Source organism: Dermacentor andersoni, chromosome 1 (genome assembly GCF_023375885.2).
Source record: "Dermacentor andersoni chromosome 1, qqDerAnde1_hic_scaffold, whole genome shotgun sequence".
Taxonomy (NCBI): Eukaryota; Metazoa; Arthropoda; class Arachnida; order Ixodida; family Ixodidae; genus Dermacentor; species Dermacentor andersoni.
In genome coordinates this window covers 359,399,400-359,417,803 of record NC_092814.1, presented here as the reverse complement: position 1 = coordinate 359,417,803, position 18,404 = coordinate 359,399,400, and the positions used below count along the sequence as shown (strand labels likewise).

The 18,404-nt window shown below is 44.3% G+C and overlaps 2 protein-coding genes across 6 annotated transcripts in view; one reads left to right on the top strand and one right to left on the bottom strand.

The window, feature by feature from the left end:
- The first annotated feature begins 2,419 nt into the window (after positions 1 to 2,419).
- Positions 2,420 to 18,404, top strand: part of LOC129381180 (uncharacterized) — a 39,623-nt gene continuing 23,638 nt past the window's right edge. The window contains exons 1-3 of one of the 5 annotated variants that reach the window (XM_072285850.1): positions 8,116 to 8,259; positions 10,292 to 10,422; positions 11,713 to 12,039. The gene's annotated coding sequence lies outside the window, so the exon portion shown is untranslated. Of the gene's footprint in view, positions 2,996 to 8,115; positions 8,260 to 10,291; positions 10,423 to 10,627; positions 12,040 to 18,404 lie in introns of those variants that run through there. The other 4 variants (XM_072285849.1, XM_072285851.1, XM_072285852.1 and 1 more) reach the window with 4 other exon arrangements.
- On the bottom strand, positions 15,810 to 17,359 carry LOC126516606 (tigger transposable element-derived protein 6-like). The gene has a single exon (XM_050166725.2). The coding sequence runs from the start codon at positions 17,337 to 17,339 to the stop codon at positions 15,810 to 15,812; it is 1,530 nt and encodes a 509-aa protein (XP_050022682.1). The 5' UTR covers positions 17,340 to 17,359.

The following is an 18,404-nucleotide window of genomic DNA, read 5'->3' as shown; positions in this document are numbered from 1 at the left end:
TTAGTCAGTCATTAGCTTTGTACGTTTCCAAGCAGCTCCCTTGGGGAATTTGAAATTGCACAAACTGCAGCGGGAACGGAAGTTCATCGGCGTATGCAGCAGAATTGCATCGGCGGTACAGTACTAACACGCGCTTTTATTAACCCGTGTGTTTAGTGACTTCGTTGACTAGTGTATTCGTTTCCATAAATTCCCAGTTACTCTTCTCGAGGCGACTTCGACTGCACTTATTCGGCGATGTCACATGTATTCATCGGCATAAAAATCACAACGGCATATGCAAACATCGCTCCATGCGGGTTTGTTTGATATAAGTCTGCACTAAGGACGGGTGCTGATTATTGAGGTACAGAAGCAGCATTACGGCAAGGGTAGAATTAAAAGAAAACAATCGAGAGATCCACTTCATGTAACGGGTTCGTGGCGTTTGGCTGCGGGACGCACGTAGCACTTATGTCGACCATATTGTCCCAAACACCGGTAACATCGGGTTCATACCCGCTCCCACAGAGGTCAGCGTCTTCCCTACAGCTGTCACCACAGAAGCAGCAGCCTGGCACCCGAAAAAAGGAGGAATCGTAGCCGTGAACTTCAGCCACCCTTGCTGCAAAGGATTGTCGTCTGCTATTGCTCCCGCGCGTACTGTTGGAAGCGCCCGCTAGGTGGCTATCAGTGGCGCCTCTATAGGCGGTGCACGAGGCGTGAGACAGAGTTGCACTGTCCACCCCTCTTCACTGTTTTATAACTGTGCAATTACCATTGTTAAGCACGAGCTAATATAGTATGTAGTATATCACTATATATAATATATGTTTATCATCATCATCATCAGCCTGGTTACGCCCACTGCAGGGCAAAGGCATCTCCCATACAACCCCGGTCATGTACTAATTGTGGCCATGTCGTCCCTGCAAACTTCTTAATCTCATCCGCCCCTCTAACTTTCTGCCGCCCCCTGCTACGCTTCCCTTCCCTTGGAATCCAGTCCGTAACCCTTAATGACCATCGGTTATCTTCTTCCCTCCTCATAACATGTCCTGCCCATGCCCATTTCTTTTTCTTGATTTCAACTAAGATGTCATTAACTCGCGTTTGTTCCCTAACCCAATCTGCTCTTTTCTTATCGCTTAACGTTACACCTATCATTTTTCTTTCCATAGCTCGTTACGTCTTCCTCAATTTGAGTAGAACCCTTTTCGTAAGCCTCCAGGTTTCTGCCCCGTAGGTGAGTACTGGTAAGACACAGCTATTATACACTTTTCTCTTCAGGGATGATGGCAACCTGCTGTTCATGATCTGAGAATGCCTGCCAAACGCACCCCTGCCCATTCTTATTCTTCTGATTATTTCCGTTTCATGATCCGGATCCGCCGTCACTACCTGCCCTAAGTAGATGTATTCCCTTACCACTTCCAGTGCCTCGCTACCTATTGTAAATTGCTGTTCTCTTCCGAGACTGTTAAACATTACTTTAGTTTTCTGCAGATCGATTTTTAGACCCACTCTTCTGCTTTGCCTCTCCAGGTCAGCGAGCATGCATTGCAATTGGTCCCCTGAGTTACTAAGGAAGGCAATATCATCAGCAAATCGCAAGTTACTAAGGTATTCTCCATTAACTTTTATCCCCAATTATCTACACTGACTGCTGTGCTGTCAAGCACTTTCAAGCTGTTTGCAACAGCTTCTCGCTCGAAGGACCCCAACAAATTGTAACGACTTGTTAGAAATAAAGTTCTGATTATTAGTTGTCTCCGTGCTCGTACTGTGACAGAAAACTGGAATGCACGTGCATAATTAAGGAACTCGTGCTGTGTCTCCTCACAGTGGCCCCTTTGCATTCGTGGTATACTTCACCGCAGTGTATTACAGCAAAGTTGACTTTAAGGAACCGAAATTTGCAACGCTTCTAGATTCGCAGATTTTTTCATCGCCGCGTCTAGCCATAACCGCTATGGTCTAGCCCCAGGGAGCCCAAACAGAGGAAACGAAGGTAGAAATGAACGATAAAGGTAATCTAAAATGACGCAGGAACTAGGCAGCCACCGTACCTGCGGTTAATCAAACATTCAAATTTTGACACTTCGCGTGCCAAAGCCGAGATCTGATAATGAGGCACACCGTAGCGGTGAACTGCGGATTAATTTTCACCGCGCGGGATTCGTTGACATGCATTCAACGCACGGTACAAGGGTGTTGCATTTTCACCCCGTCGAACCCCATCGGAATGCGGCCTCCACGACCGAATTGTGATCTCACAACCTCACTGTCGCAGCGCAACGCCAAAACCAGTAATGCAACATGGGGGGTATACAAGCCGTCAGAACAGTTTCAGTTGGCTGGACCAATATACCATATTGCTTTTCGCAAACTCCCGCAAAAGATGCGGAGTCCGACGTGACGGTCTAACGTGAGGAGTTTATTTCGAACTTGTTTCAATGCCAGGGCAGAATACTCAGACTTCGCCAACGTTACATCGCGATTGCATCTTTTGTCAGAATAGTAGATGCTTTCTGATTGCTGCAGGCGCGCGCGCGCAGCCCACGCGGTTCGTGCGCGGTTGCGGGCCGGAGGAGAGAGATATGCACAGGAGAGGATATCTCCACGCCTTTCGACGTCACTCATTCTTCGCAGAGTGACGTCAGCGTCTCTCAGCTTTTTCTTTCCTCCGTGGTCAGAGCATCCGCAGATATAAAATGCCCGCTCGCGCGCACTTTGAATAGTTACGTTATCGGTTTTTAGGAAACCCATGCATTTCTTCGCGGTCTCGCAATGGCGAAAGTTGCTTCCTTTCAATGTCAGTACTGCGACCGGCGGTTAGCGAACAATCGCAATCTGCAGAGGCACATAAAACTTGTGCACAAAATCGCTCACCCGAAGTACAACTGCGACGAGTGTGAAGAAGTGGCCCCGACTTTGAAAGAACTGGAGTCCCACCATATTAACGTGCATTTCTTCGAGCCGGAATATGAGGAGCATCACTTTCCGACAATGCCAGGTAAGAAAGACACTTGCTTATTCTCTCAAATCAACGCGCGATTATTGCTGCACCTGTTATTTTTGCATTACGGGCTTAAAGTGAGAACAATTCACTTGTTCGCTTATTGCTTGAAATGTGGTCATTTATGGTGCTTTCATGCTTTAACGTTTTATCTGACCATGCACTAGCTGCAACTTATACCGTCATACATTAAATTGTATGCTGATCATTGCTGTTTTGAATCGAGGCAACGCAGAATAATTGATGCGATTTTTTTTAGGAATCGCACTTCTAAGTTAAAAAAAAATGTACCCGCCGCGATGGCTTAGCGGCCCTGCTAAGCACGAGGTCGCGGGATCAAATCCCGACCGCGGCGGTCGCATTTAGATGAGCTAAATGCAAGAAACGCCCGTGTGGCACGTTAAAAATCCCTAGTGGTCAAAATTAATCCGGACTGCCCCACTAGCTATGGCGTGCCTCATAATGAAATCGTGGTTTTAGCGCATAAAACCCTAGAATACATTAAACTTTAAAAAAAAAGTGACTGGAAAAGCATGAATGAAGTTAATGATTTGCTATTTTTAGTATGATTAATGAAAGAGAAAAATGTACAAAGTTTGAACCCCGCTTCTAGTTCCCAACTTCTGTAAGGTAAACGATGCAGTACAATATATGCAGATGTGGTAGCATGAATATTAGCCGTAGTGGTGGCCATGCCATGCAGGGAAGCACTCGCTTTGCAAACTTGAAAACGGGTAAGCACCTATAGTATGGTACGGGAGAAATTTGCTTCTCCCCATTGCAGCAAGCACCTACTTTTTTTTTACTGCATTCTTTAGGGTCTAGAAGCAATAGTCAGGTTAGATATCATGGACAAGCCTCCTCGTGCATTATTAATAATGTGTTAAATCAGCTTTTCTGTTCAAGAAATATGGTCTAATCTTGTGCCTTAAACTGGTGCTGGAGCTTGCATATGCTTTACAGTCGTTGTATAGTTATGCACAGGCTTGCGCGGTATTGCACCGTAATGAATATAGGCAAGTGCACAGGTATGAGATTGCACTTCTGCCTAAGGTCGATCTGCAATCGACTGCATAGCTTTGTGTGAGCGAGACCTCCATACAACGGAAAGGATTGCGTCTAAAAACATGTACACACAGCAGGAAAAAATAAAGTAGATTAGTCTTAACACAAGAAGTAAAAGCTGAGCCAACCAAAGCGCAAAATTCGCATTCTTTGATTAAAGAAGTGCTAGAAGTACTGTACACTAGTTCTAATGATAGCTCCTGTGGAAAGTTTATATTTCCTGAATCCCCAACGTGCAAAAAATTTAAATCTCACTAATTTTTCAGTTAAAACACGGGGAATGCGGGAGATGGAAATTCAAGCCGATGAGCAAAACGAGAACAAGGTGAAAGCAGGAGCCAACGTTTCGACAAGTGGACTTTTCTTCAAGGCGACGTATGCTTTCCTAGCCACCATAGTATATAGGCCGTTTTTTTTTCGTAGGCGCCGCCATATTGTGAACGCAGTGGCGCCGCCTGTGAGCAGCGCCATACTGGCTTGGGTGAAAGCGGTCTTTTGTACGGCAGGTATACGCTCGGCGATAGGTTCTGTCGTTTGCTTTCGCGGAAGTGCGGTCTGTTTAGTATGACGTGCGTCTTCTACGTGGTAAACTGTTCTGTGAGACGTGCTGAAGTGGTTTAAGGCGTCATGTCATGGCCGGAATTTCTGCTGGCGTTGAGGTGGACGGAACACGCAGCGCGATGTGTGCGCGCATATTTGAGCCTACAATCAGCCTCGGAGATCAATTCCCACGAAACACAGAACCTCTTAAAAACTTCTTGGAACGGCTACAAACGGCTATAGACGTCTTGGTCTATGACAAGACTGAAAATAGAATTTCTTCTAAACATAACCTCCGCACTTGGAATATGCTAGTATATATTCTATCTGCGGCAAAACCCACTACTGGTGTCACTAGAGTGTGTTTTGGTAAACACATTCAGAATGTCTAACTCAAGAACTTTTCTAGATCTTTTTGTCTAAAAGTGCATAAAATGCCAAACGACGTGTTAAAAGTGCGGTTACCGTCGGCCGTCGGCGTTAGCGAATAAAAGACGCCACAGACAAATCGAACTCGTTGGAAGCAACATAAGTTAATTGGCTTTGATATTAAATAATTTCACATCAGAAATTCAACAATCAAGGGCGTGTTATTGTTTTCCATACGGGGCGCGCACACGACGCCAGGAAGCCATTCTATGCTCGCGCAGCTGACAGCAGCAGGAGCGAAACGCCGGCGTTGCACAGCGGTGTCACAGAGCCACCGCGCTGCTATGGTGGCTAGAGGGGGGTAGTGTGACGGGCGCCTCATCCGCGCCGTGGAGGAGGAGCGCGCGGAACGCGGTGAAAATTTAGCCACCGCTAGGGGCACTGCTGTGTTCAAAGGTGCCACGCTTGCGACGGCCGGGCACTGACAAGGCTTCGCCGGCTGCGTTGACGCTTCGCTGTCGCCTCTGTCGTCGTCTGTGAAATTTGTCTGCAGTGTTGGGTCGTCGCGTTGCCACACGAGGAATGGCCTCTTCAGATTCAGGCTGTTGGATGTAATGAACCCTGCCGTCAAGCCGCTCAAGCACGTGCTTTATACCTGGATGCAAAGGCAGGTATCGATCTTTCTCGCAAAAGCTTTCTGTGTTTGAAAGCCCCAACTGATGTCTTGCGAAGGGAGCAGTGGACCTGAAATATTAAACGGGCTGAAAAAGAGCTTACCAACGACAGCGTGGTTTGTGAACGGCACTTCGACGAAAGGTTCGTCGAAAGGACCTACCGGCACACAGTCAACGGTGAAGTTGTGGAATTGCCGCGCGATCGTCCACGTCTGAAAGAAGACGCCGTGCCCACTGTGTTCCCTGAGGCACCTAAGTATTTCACGAAGCTCCGATGAAAAGGAAAGAGAGAAATATATGCGAGCAGCTTGGACCTGCTGCAAAACGGCAAAAGCTGAACGCAATCAACAGGCAAGACGCCCAGCAAGAAGACACCGTAGCGCACACGCAGCTACGCCAGGGGCCAGATATACCAGATATCATTGCCTCAGATAAACAGCACGCCGTGCAACTTGAGCGTGCGTGTCATAATGGTTGCCTACCTGATGCAACATGGAATAAGGTAACGTTTCCAAGTGAACGCTACAGTGTGTTTTTCGGAACCAGTGAGCTCGAGGGCGAGCAGGTTGACCACATCTTGGTGCCGAAGTTAGTGAAATTCAAGTCGGAAAGCAACCAACCGGAGTCGTTGTGTTGCTCTGTATTCCTCAGGGGCCAATTGCGCTCACAGTGCACTGTTTCTTCGCCGGAGGAAGCGCAGTCAGTGCTCCACAGCACACATGGCACTTATATTGTGTGGAGGCTGCGGCGTGAAACCAGAGGAGAAAGGAAGATATATATCGTTTGCTGGGTGTTACCTTTCCATCAAGTGCACTTACGTATGTGAAAGTAACGGCCCCTGCATTCATTGCAAATACTTGAGAAAACTGCTGCAGAATCAATTTTCACGTAAGCGACGGAACGGGAGTGAAACAGTTAAAAAAATAATGAATGAAAATGTTCGGTGCGACAGAGCCCTGACTACAGCATTGCCATTTCTACTCTAAAAATATAAGCTCTCCAAAGAAAAAGAAAAGAGAAAATTCAATTTAAATTATTTCAACACTGAACAAAACCTTCGAGAGCGAAAAATAAACACGCGAACCATTGCTTCTTATAAGAAGAAATATTAAGCAGTTTACACTAAAAAAAAGCCCATAAAGAAACAAACACTCAAGACATAGTTTGACTGCGCTCACGTAAATGGATTAATTCACATGAAGTTGGCGAAACATGTCAAATCTGGTCAATGCTGAGAAACATTTAATTATAAGCTAAACGCCGCTTACCAGCTGCGTCTGTCAGAAATATTGTGGTTTTCGTTTATGTTAAGTAGCACCATTTAAGATTTCAAACGCACGCTTTTCAACGAACTAACAAAATGACTAGTTCATGTCCTTTTAACACGGACGCGGCGTGTAATTATTGGAAACAAGGTGAAAGTAAAAACACGCGGTCCAACGCGAAACCGGCCAGCCCCGCTGGCACCTGTCGCGCAGCCAGCGCCATCTACTGGGGCCGCCATCTTTCATCACAAATTTGTGCACCCCTCCGCTCCCGCCCGTCACACTACGCGCTGCGATCACTTCGGCGACACAATCCAAATTTGTCGGACATCTCATTCTGTGCTGGAAACACTGGGAGGCAGGAAGTTTGAAAAAACGGCCACTGCCGCCCCCAATGTCTCGGTCGTGGGTTCGTTATGCTACTTGTGCGTCATTCTAAGCCGTTCTGTACATTTATACTGGATATTAATTGGAGTCATTTAGCTGTGCTGATTCTGCTTGCCGTGTGTTTTGCATCAGTGCTTCGTGACATCGGCTGTATTGCGTGTTTTCGCCGACGGCTTACTACCACAATGGCGTGATCTGCGTTCGCCGCCTTCGTGTCTCGGTGCGTCTTTGTATACGTCGCACGTTCGGACAAAACTTTTTCCGGTAAGTGAAATACATTGCACTTCGTTTTTTGTCAACAATGTGAATATTTTTAGGTGTTACCCGCGACAATTCTTGATATATGGGCTCATCTGCCCTGCGAGTTTTCGTCATTACTTTTATACGAGGGTTCTTCTTGTGTTTAGCCGTTCAGCACTACCGCGCTCCACGACTTTCGCAACACCAGTCAGAACTTTGCCCTGCTTGTTAGTCTTTGTAGTTAACGTAGCACGAACCAACCGAAAGGAGTGCATTCGAAGACGACGCGCTGGCTGTAATGCTGAACCAGACTGAACTCGCCCTATTTTGTGTCCCTTTGTTGTTACGTGTGCGCGCGTGTGTGTCAGTGACTATGCAGTTTGTAGCGTTCCCACTTTATAGCAAAGCAAAAATATAACTGCAATGTTAACTTCATCTATACAATTCTAAATGAAATCGTCTGCTGATGTACAAATTTCACTTGTGTTCTAAATAAGCAGCAACACCTTTAACCTAGTAGGTGCTTCATCTGGGAGTGAAAACACGACAGCTTGGCATTTATTAATTAATGACTGTGACTGGGTCACCTTATTTGTAATTGCAAATCTGCCTTTCAACTGACTTGATGCTATCTTATTTTGTTCCTTTCACTCTATAGACGGCTGGACATCCTTCTTGTACCTTGGCGCTAGCTGGATGACGGGACCTCATCATGATCAGTGTAAGCCAATGTACTGTACCCTCTCTGGTCCTCCCAGTGCTTTTTATATGGGTTAAGGCCAGGTAGTGCTTCGTGGTAAAATAGCTAGTTGGTGTCTCACAAACGGGCATTTTTTTTTTGCACTGGTCCATTATAAACTGCCACTATTACAACCAATTTCTCAGTGCCAGTGTACATACGCAGTTCTAGTAATAATTAGTTTCCCTAAGCCTTACAAAATGTACCTGTAGGTAGTCATTGCTATGTAAGAACTCAAAAATTAAGTCTGCTGTGTCATACAAGTATACCATACATAAGTAAAAATTTGCTACAACAGTGTACATTGCACCTTGCCTCCCTAATGCACAAATGTATTCAAGCCAGTATTTGATTAGTTTGGTGTTCTAAATGTTTTCTGTGTGATTTAGTTTCTTTACGGGAATTTACTGTACAGCATCAGCAAGAAGTCTAATTTAAGATTTATGTGTGCTGCAAAAGGTGTGCTTTGCCGCTAGAATTGATAAAACATGGGCCGTGGCTTCCATACAAGGACAAACTTCAATTTCGCTCTACCACTATCAGCACTTGGCTGGCGCTTGCAAAATGAATCACATCAGGTAGCTTGTGCCAGACTGTTTTTAACCTTATTGTGAGGAGATCACAAAGTGATGTGTGGAGGCGCCTGCGTCTGAGATGTAGATTGCGCTGCAACATATGTGCATGTAGAACAGGCATGATGCTGAGGGTTCCAGCAGTTTGCTGAGGTGCTTTTAAAATTTTTTCATAACTGCAATTTTACCTGTGCTGTTTTTTATCACCTATTTCAATAATATCATTGGAGGTGTTATCAGAATTTAGCAATCTATTTGCCCTAGCCCATTAGCCTGCCACATTTGCCTTTTCACTAGGTGGGAAATTATTCAGCATGGACCATTACTTGAATACACCTTTTTGTGTGCAGTGGCTTCTCAATTGCGAGTCAACATAGATTCTCAGAATTATCTGAGGCTATAGATGCACTGATGAATTTGCTACCTATATGAATAACTTTGCACTTTCTTGCGCAAACAGCATGTTAACACTTCCAAGACAGTGGCCAATGTTATCGTTTGATCACATCATGAGATACTTTCAATGTTGTATGACGCATCATCCAAGGTGTTGCATCATTTGTGTGAGGTATTGCCCTAATCCAATTAGGGTCACATGAAAATATATCAACAAAAGTGATTGATCCAGCTAGGAGTGTTGCTTTGGAACAATACTTTATCACCAGTCCTCCTTTGCACGCTACCTGCTTACTGTGTACTGTGTCATGTTTAAGTTTGAAAGAAAGGCAACAGCTAGGCAGCGCAAAATGCCAAACTTACTTTTAGTTCAACAATTTAAAACGCTATTTAACTTTTTAATTAAGTTAGTACATCATTTACCTGCAGAGTGAATTACTGTTTTAAACTGATTATGTTTTGCAGGAAGCTTCTCAGAATTGTGTGACAGGTTGATAAGTGGCTGTTTAGCCCTAAAACACCATAAAATAATTTAAAGGCTGACTCTGCTATGAAACTTAATGACTATATGCCAGGAACAAGGTCTCCGAGTTGTGGCGCTGGCTGACACTCCCAGGGTTCTACTAGAACACATAAATATCCAAGAAAGTGGATGGGAAAACGACGCCACTGTAGCTCAATTGGTAGAGCATAGCACGCGAAATGCGAAGTTTGTGGGTTCGGTTACCACCTCCGGCAAGGTGTTTTTTCATCCACTTTAGTTTTCATTAATTTATCGTTTCTTTATTTCATTTATTAAGCACAAGTAATTTCCCCTATGTTGTCCTTGGTGTCAGTGTTTGTTGGCTTCTTATGATAGGAAATATACTAGTCATTTTAAACATCATCGCATACATACCTTAAGATACCCGTAATTTAAGAGAAAGGAGTGCTTAAATTTATTTTCATTGTGAGCCAAACTTCTTACTTAGCACATATTACTAATTGAAGTTACAATTTCAATATTCCCATTTCCTCCCTCACCTTTTTTTCCCTCTTCTGTGCAGGTATTGCTTGCCTATGTCTACAAGAACTGTCACGCGTGGCCTGTGACAGCAAGCTTTTGTGGGCAGCAAGTGCTCTCCTACGAAGGCTGGCCTACTCTGGCAGCGGCGGCAATCATCTTCAAGATTTATCCGTGATCACCTTTGCTGCTATTTGTCACTCTTGTTGATTACACTTTCTGCATCTTTTCTAATTTATTAGGTAATAAAGTATGAGTATGTGACATGGTGTGAAGTTGATGTCTTGCTGCATTTTCGCATGCAATCATCTTTTATACATGAAAAGCTCATCATACAGTTTATGAAAAAAAATAACAGCATATTATGATTTATCTTTAAGTTCTGGTAACATGCAATGGAATTCACTAATGGATGGTATGCCGAAGAACGGGCCATTATTTCTGCGTGATGCTGTGCAAGCATGTGGCGTTACTTACAAGAGGCACCCACAAAGTAAGTTACAATTTACTTTTAAATGAAGCATGGACATCAGAAAAAATATATTTATATTGCTAGTTAGAGTGGTTCGCAGAGTGTTTTTCCAGATGTGTACTATCCATTATTTTTTAACTCATTGCAGCACAGTGTTCTGTTTCGTATACTGGTGTAAGGCTATTGTGCCCCCTGTAGCTGAAACCAGGATGTAATTTTTGCCTGAACTGCAGCATCACTGACAAAATTTTTGTTTGCTAGAAGCTATTTCAATTTGGTGGAGACCCAGCAGGGCGAAGTTTTTTCAATAATGACGTGTTTCACGCAGAGATGTTCTTGTTTAGGTCAATGGGTGAACATCGGAATGATATCAGCATACAATACAGATCTTGTTTTATTTGCAAAATAATTCTGACAGGCGGCATTCAATTGATTGGTCTAATTAAAAAGCACTAATTGACCAATGAGACTGTACTACACCATTCCCATGGTTCACATCTGGAAAAACTACCCGTGCATCACGATCCGACAACATAAACTTATTTTCTGATGTCCATGCCTCGTTTAAAATAAATTGTAACTGTGGGCAAACGTCGTGCTACTGTAACAGCTGCCGCAAAAATTTGAGGGAATGTCTAATAAAAGTCTTCAGTTGTTCTTGTCAAGCTGTCCATTAGCCAACTTTTAGCGTAACGTTAGCAGGGCTTACTGAAGTACTTCTAGACGTCCATGGCTACAAAATGTCTTGATCAAGACAGCTACTAGGCTTTTGAATTAGCCGTTCAAGACATCTTTTAGACATCAAATAGCTGCTTGCGTGTTTCGTGGGTTGTGTATTTCTAAATGTTCCAATCACTAATGTGACCTTATTGCAGTAATGCAATAAGGTCACATTGGTCACAATAAGGTCACATTCCCCGTGCCGCCGAGTCCTTAGTGGACTCGGCGGCACGGCCGTGACAATGTTGGCTCACGTACCTTTGTACATGCAGATTGTCTTCGAGAGCTGCTTCATCGGTGGCAGATCAGTGGGACGGGCAGATGGAGTGCACCTTTCTGCGAAAGCGCCGCTGATCTCGCCTTCGTCTATCGTCGATCAAGGCTGTCTCCCCAATGCAAGGGCCGTTTTTGGCAAGCCATCGTTCCATCTACACGTGGACACTGTCTACCGCGCACCCACCTGGAGCACCCTGACGTCACTAAGAAGACATCGGCATGACTGTTTCTTGGGTATAAAAGAAGCTGCAGCAGTGACGGCCTTCAGTGGACTCAGCGGCACGGCCGTGACAATGTTGGCTCACGTACCTTTGTGCATGCAGGTTAGTGATAAGAAATATGTATTTCGTAGCGATTACCTTTGTCTGGTCATGCTGCCGTGTCCACATACTATTGCGAGTTGTATCGGCAAACATTTCTCTTTGGCAGGGATGTTGTCGTTATCAGGGGATGTTGAAAAAAATCCTGGGCCTACTAACACCGAAATGATCAAGGAACTTCTTGACACGTAGAAAGTGATTTTGGGTAAACTTTCTGAAATCCAGGAAAAACAAGCCTTTTCTGAAGCAAAGTTGGTTCAAATGAATACCAGGCTTTCTTCCATAGAAGAAAGTTTGAAGGAATTCGACGTTGTTAATAAGAGACTATCTAAAGTTGAGGACTATCTGCATGTACATGACCGGAATTTAGATGCTCTCAACCGAAAGGTTGATCAACTTGAAAACAGGTCCAGGCGAAATAACTTGATAATAAGAGGAATTGGTGAGGAAGCACGGGAAACTGATGTTTTGTTGAAAAAGGTGAACGGTGATGTGTTTAGCGGCATTTTGAAGCTGAAAATCAATTCAGTTGAAAGAATCCATCGCCTAGGCAAAAAGATTGAAGGTAGAGACCGTCCCATAATCTTGAGGGTGGCTGATTTCAGAGACAAATCTAAAATTTTGCGTCATCGCTCTATGCTTAAAGGTACGAATATAAGCATCAGTGACGATTATTCGAAAAGGATTGTTGAAGTACAAAAATGTCTATGGGTTTCTACACAGGAAGAAAGGTCAAAGGGAGCAAAAGTTAAACTACCATATGACAAAATAAAAGTCAATAATGTCCTTTATGCGTGGAATGAAATCACTAAAGAGCGCTATGAGTGTCAAGCACACCCTCAGGGTGACCCTGCTTGAATTTTGGAAAGCGATTCCTTCAGGATACTGAATGTGAATGCAAGAAGCATATTAAATAAGGTCGAGGATATCGAAGCTATGATTTTAGAGCATGACCCGGATATTACAATGATTACTGAGACATGGCTTCATAAAGGTATATTAGATAGCGAGGTAACTCCAAAGTCTTATGTAATGGTAAGGAAGGACCGGGATGGTAGAGGTGGTGGAGTTGCGTTAATGATTCGCGATAACATTGACTTTATTATACTTCCTGTCCCTGCTGATATTGAGGCAGTTTGGATTAAGATAATATGTAAGAATCGTTCAGTCCACATAGGCGGTATATATAGGCCACCAAATTCACCAGTCCAGGTTCTTTCTTCTCTCCGGCACTTTATGGAGAGCAATATGCAACAAGGAGACAATATTATACTTTTGGTTGATTTCAACCTACCTGGAATAAACTGGAATGCTCACTCTCCTAGAGATAGATATTTTGAATTGCAATGAGCTTCTTGATCTTGTTTTTTGTTTTGGTTTAAACCAAGCGGTGACCGACTATACTAGAATCAGTGCTCGTTTTTCGTCTATCCTTGACCTTGTTTTCGTGTCTAATAACCTGTTGCCTTTACTAATAGACTGTGAGACCAGTGATGGCATCTCTGACCATAAACTTGTAGTACTGTCTTTGAGCCTTTCTGCCAATACTGTAAACCATCCCCGCAAAAATGTCGTGTTAAACTTTGCTAGAGCTGATGATGTTGGGGTTCTAGAATTGCTCGAGGACTCTTATGAGAGATTCTCTGAACTTTATATGCGTAATCAGGGTCCTGATTGTCTCTGGGAGTACTTTGCTAATTTGGTCATGTCTTCTATAAAACTGTATATACCTAAGCGTTTAAAGAAAACTAGCAATAGAAGCCCTTGGATAAATAGAGAACTAATACACTTAAAGAGGCTAATAAAACGAAAACGTAAGAATTGTAAAAAGAATCCTAGCACTCAGACTCATTCCACCATTCAATGTCTTGGAAGGAATCTTAAGATACTTGTGAAAGAATCCAAACAAAGGTTCTTTGGCATCACAATCCCAAAATTTCTAAAAGAAGCACCGGGTAAATTTTGGAGATATATTAATCAATCATCGAATGTTCACTCCCCGACACAATCTAATGAGCATCCTTCTTCCGAGAGTTTCAATGATTATTTTGCATCTGTGTTTACAGAAGACAACGGGATTATGCCGAGTATTGAAACTCCATCTGACAGGCCGCCTATTGCTGCCGTTGAGATTTCTGAACAAGGTGTGCTCAACCTTTTGCTTCGTTTGAACATAAAGAAAAACCCTGGACCCGATGGCATCCCTAACGAGTTTCTTTATCGCTATGCCGAATGGAATTCTAAATATCTTGCATTAATTTTTCGGTCTTCACTTCATAGCGGTTTTTACCAAAGGTATGGAAGCAAGCTAAAGTGATTCCTGTCCTTAAAAGCGGCGGTGCTGATAATTTAGCAAATTATCGCCCTATATCAATCACTAGTACCTGTTCAAAGATGCTTGAACATATCGTCTCGAAACATCTGTTAACTTATATTAATGAATATAATTTGTTATCTATCCACCAACATGGCTTTCGTCAAGGCCTATCCACAACATCTCAGCTCATCGAATTAGCCCATGATCTTTCAGAAACTATTAACTCTCGGGGACAGACGGATATGATCTTCATGGACTTTGCGAAGGCATTTGATAAAGTGTCTCACCATAAGCTACTAAGAAAAATTGATGTTATGTTCAAAAATGCTGCTATTACTCAATGGTTCTCATCCTATTTTCTTTCTCGTGAGCAATATGTCGAAATTAGTGGTACAAAGTCTCAGATTTCATGTGTTAAGTCGGGAGTTCCCCAAGGCAGTGTTTTGGGCCCCCTTTTATTCCTCGTATTTATAAACGACCTCCCGAATGAAATAGACGTTTCCATCAGGCTCTTTGCAGATGACTGCATTATATACAATAAAATTGATGCGGTAGGAGACCAGGCAAAATTACAAGCAAATTTACAGAAAATAAAGAAATGGTGTGATGAATGGCAAATGGTGCTAAATCCGTTAAAAACTGTAGTTATGACAGTCTCTAGAATGTTAAATTTCTTAAACTACTCTTATTTTATTAATAATCATGAACTGATAAGAGTTGATCAGCATAAGTATCTTGGCATGATTTTCACAAGTGATCTTCGCTGGAACCACCATATAGATTATGTGTGTGCCAAGGCCAACAAGGCACTCTGGTGTCTGAGGCGAAATTTGCCATTCGCAACTCAAGAAACAAAACTTCTAGCCTATAAAACATTAATTAGACCTATAATTGAATATGCTAAGGTGGTCTGGGACCCTTACACGGCTATAAATATATCAAAAATCGAACGAATACAGCGTCTGGCAGTCAGATTTATATTCAATAAATATCGGCGGACGGACTCCCCTTCTCAACATTGTGTACAGGCAGACCTACCGACATTCCAGGCTAGATCTAAATATGAAAGACTTAAATATCTTTACCTAATCATTCATCATCATGTTCATATAAAGCATACAGACTTTTTTGAAATTCTTTCTAGTGAAACCACTAGACATCGTCATTCAATGTTTATTCGTCCCCCTGTTATACATACCGATTGTTTCAAGTACAGCTTTTTTCCAAGAGCTATCAAAGAATGGAACTCTCTGTCGGAAGAAGCCGTTTCATCCTCATCAATTGATTTTTTCGCAAAACGCATTGGAAATATCCTAGTTTGTAAATAATATACAGTCGAGTCCCGCTACAACGAAATTGACGGTGCACGAAAAAAAATTCGTAGAAGCGAAAATTTCGTTGTTGTGAAATTCAGAAAAATATGGCCAACCTGAACTGGTAAACCACAAACAAACTTTTATTTCCAGAAGTCGAGCAGTGTCGACTGCTTCCTTTTTTTTCCTAGGAGCATCATGACTCGATTTTCGCATTCGGCCAGTAGCTGCATCGCGACGTCGTCATCATGCACAGCTACGCTGTTTCTGATGACATCGAACGCATCCAGTACGCGAGATGTGGCCGGTGGGTGCATATCTGGCACTTCGTCGTCATCCGACTGCCCCCCGTCGTCGCGGACACTTTTTATGATGTCCTCATCGCTCAATTCCTCCCGGGCGATCACATTGATGTCAGCGTTGATGAAGTCGTCCAGCTCGACACTGGATGGCACACTTCCGGCACCTTGAAGGGCCGCCCAGGACGCAGTTACGTCTGCTGGCGGATGCACTGCTCCGTTGCAGTCAGCAGCATCCTCAGCGGAGTCGGTGTCTGGATCTCCGAGCTTGAAGCCAGCGTGCGTGAAACAGTTCGCGATAACTGGCCGTCCAGTTGCAGCCCATGCAGCAGCCATCATCTGCAGCGCCATGTACAGGTCTAACTTCGTGTCGCGACCGGTCTCCACATTCAATAGGAGACGCTGCATCACTCGCTGGCGGTAGGCGCACTTCAAACTTCTAATGACACCTTGGTCAAGTGGCTGTATGATCGAAGTGCAGTTCGGCGGAAAGTACTTCAGCTCCACATTTGCGAGCTCCACATCCAGAATATGATGGGCGGAGCAATTGTCCAGCAATAAGCACACCCGCCGGCCCTGCCTCCTCATGTCGCAGTCAAATGACGCGACCCACTCGGAGATAATGGCCCGCGTCATCCAGGAGCGGCTGTTGGCGACATATTTTACGGGAAGGCTCCTATTACCTTTAAAGCAACGGGGCCTTGCACTCTTCCCAATGACTAGCGGTGGGCGCTTGTCGGATCCGTCCGCGTTGGCGCACAGCAGCACGGTCACGCGCTTCTTACTGTGTTTCCCACCGTGGCAACGCTGACCTTTCATTTCGAGGGTTTTAGACGGCAGCATCTCGTAAAACAGGCCTGTCTCGTCAGCGTTGTAGATGTCACACTTCGCATAGTCTTTCAACAACGCCGAAACGTTTGTGGAGATCCAGGCGGATGCGCTGCCTGTGTCTGCCGATGCCGACTCGCCAGAGAGCGTCTTGCCGACAATGTCATGGCGGGCCTTGAATCTGCTGAGCCAGCCTGTGCTCGCCTTGAAATCGTCAATCCCCAGCAGGCAAGCGTAATTCAGGGCCTTCTGCTGCACGGCGTTTCCACTGATGGGTATGTTTTTCGCCCTCGTCTCGACAAACCACGTGTACATGGCCTTGTCGAGGTCTTCGTGCGCCGACGGCGTCAGCTTCTTCCGCTTGGCTGATGTGCCTGAAGCAAGAGCTTGCGCTATTGCTTCTTTTGACTTCAAGATGGTGGACAGCGAACTGGGAGAAATCCCAAACTTCTTCGCAACGTCACCTTTCTTCTCTCCACTTTCGACTTCGGCCAGGATCCTAGCTTTATCCTCCAGGGATAAAAACTTTCGACATGGCGGCGCCATGTCGGAAAGCACGCTAAAAATCGAACACCACAACACGGACAGCACTAACTACGCACCGACGGCGCCGAGATGCAGCATGGACTGACGAGACGACTGAGCGTCGGCTCTGGATTGTCTGCGGCTAAAAAGTTTCAAGCCAATCTCAAAGGTAGGCCAGTCTCATCGCTGTCGCCATCGAGCAATGGCGGCCCCCATGCTCGGTCATCAGCGGCAGTTTCTTGCGGTGCCAACGCGCGATGATAACTTTGCAGACGCTTTTTTATGTGCAAATTGTTCGAAATTGCGTTTCCTGCGCGGCAAAATAAATTTCGAGCCTGGAATTACTTCGTCAGATTTCGTTAAAGCGGAACGGCATAAGAAAAAGTGTTCGTTGTGGTGAGGATATTTATGCATTGACTCCTATGGGCAGCTGACGGGGAACTGAGAATTATTCGTTGAACCGGACATTTCGTTGAAGCGGCGTTCGTTGTAGCGGGGTTCGACTGTACTTAACTTTGTGTCCTTGTTATCTTCAGCGGTTTACGCTGTTACCTGTTGGTGTTATTAATTCTAATTTATTGTCCCTTTTTGTGTTTCAATGTACAATTTTCCATGTACAAAATATGTGATTTATAGTTGTTCGTATTCCTCTCCTGCTATAGCCCTGTGTAAGGGCTGGCAGTATCTGTAAATAAAAATAAATAAATAAATAATTATCCTCTATTTCGAAGCTGCGGTTTAGGAGCCATGAAACATACGCGACGATCGTAACAGCGTGGGCACCGTTCTGCTACGATAGGAGCTGTGATGTTATACTTTGACAAGCGTTCAAACTATTCACTGCAGGTTACATTGCGTGACTACTTGGTTCGATGGATGAGGTTTTCGCCCCTGAATAAAATAGTTTTGGCAAGTAATAGCAGCATACCTTAGTCTGAATTACGCTTGTCCAGCAAGAGGACTGTTAACGAACTGCGCGAGCGTCCTAAGCAGTGGTAGGTGCTGGATTACAGACATTTGTTCTATATACTGCATGGTCCAAGCATACGGCACCAGCGGTTATATATTTATAAATGTTGTGCGACA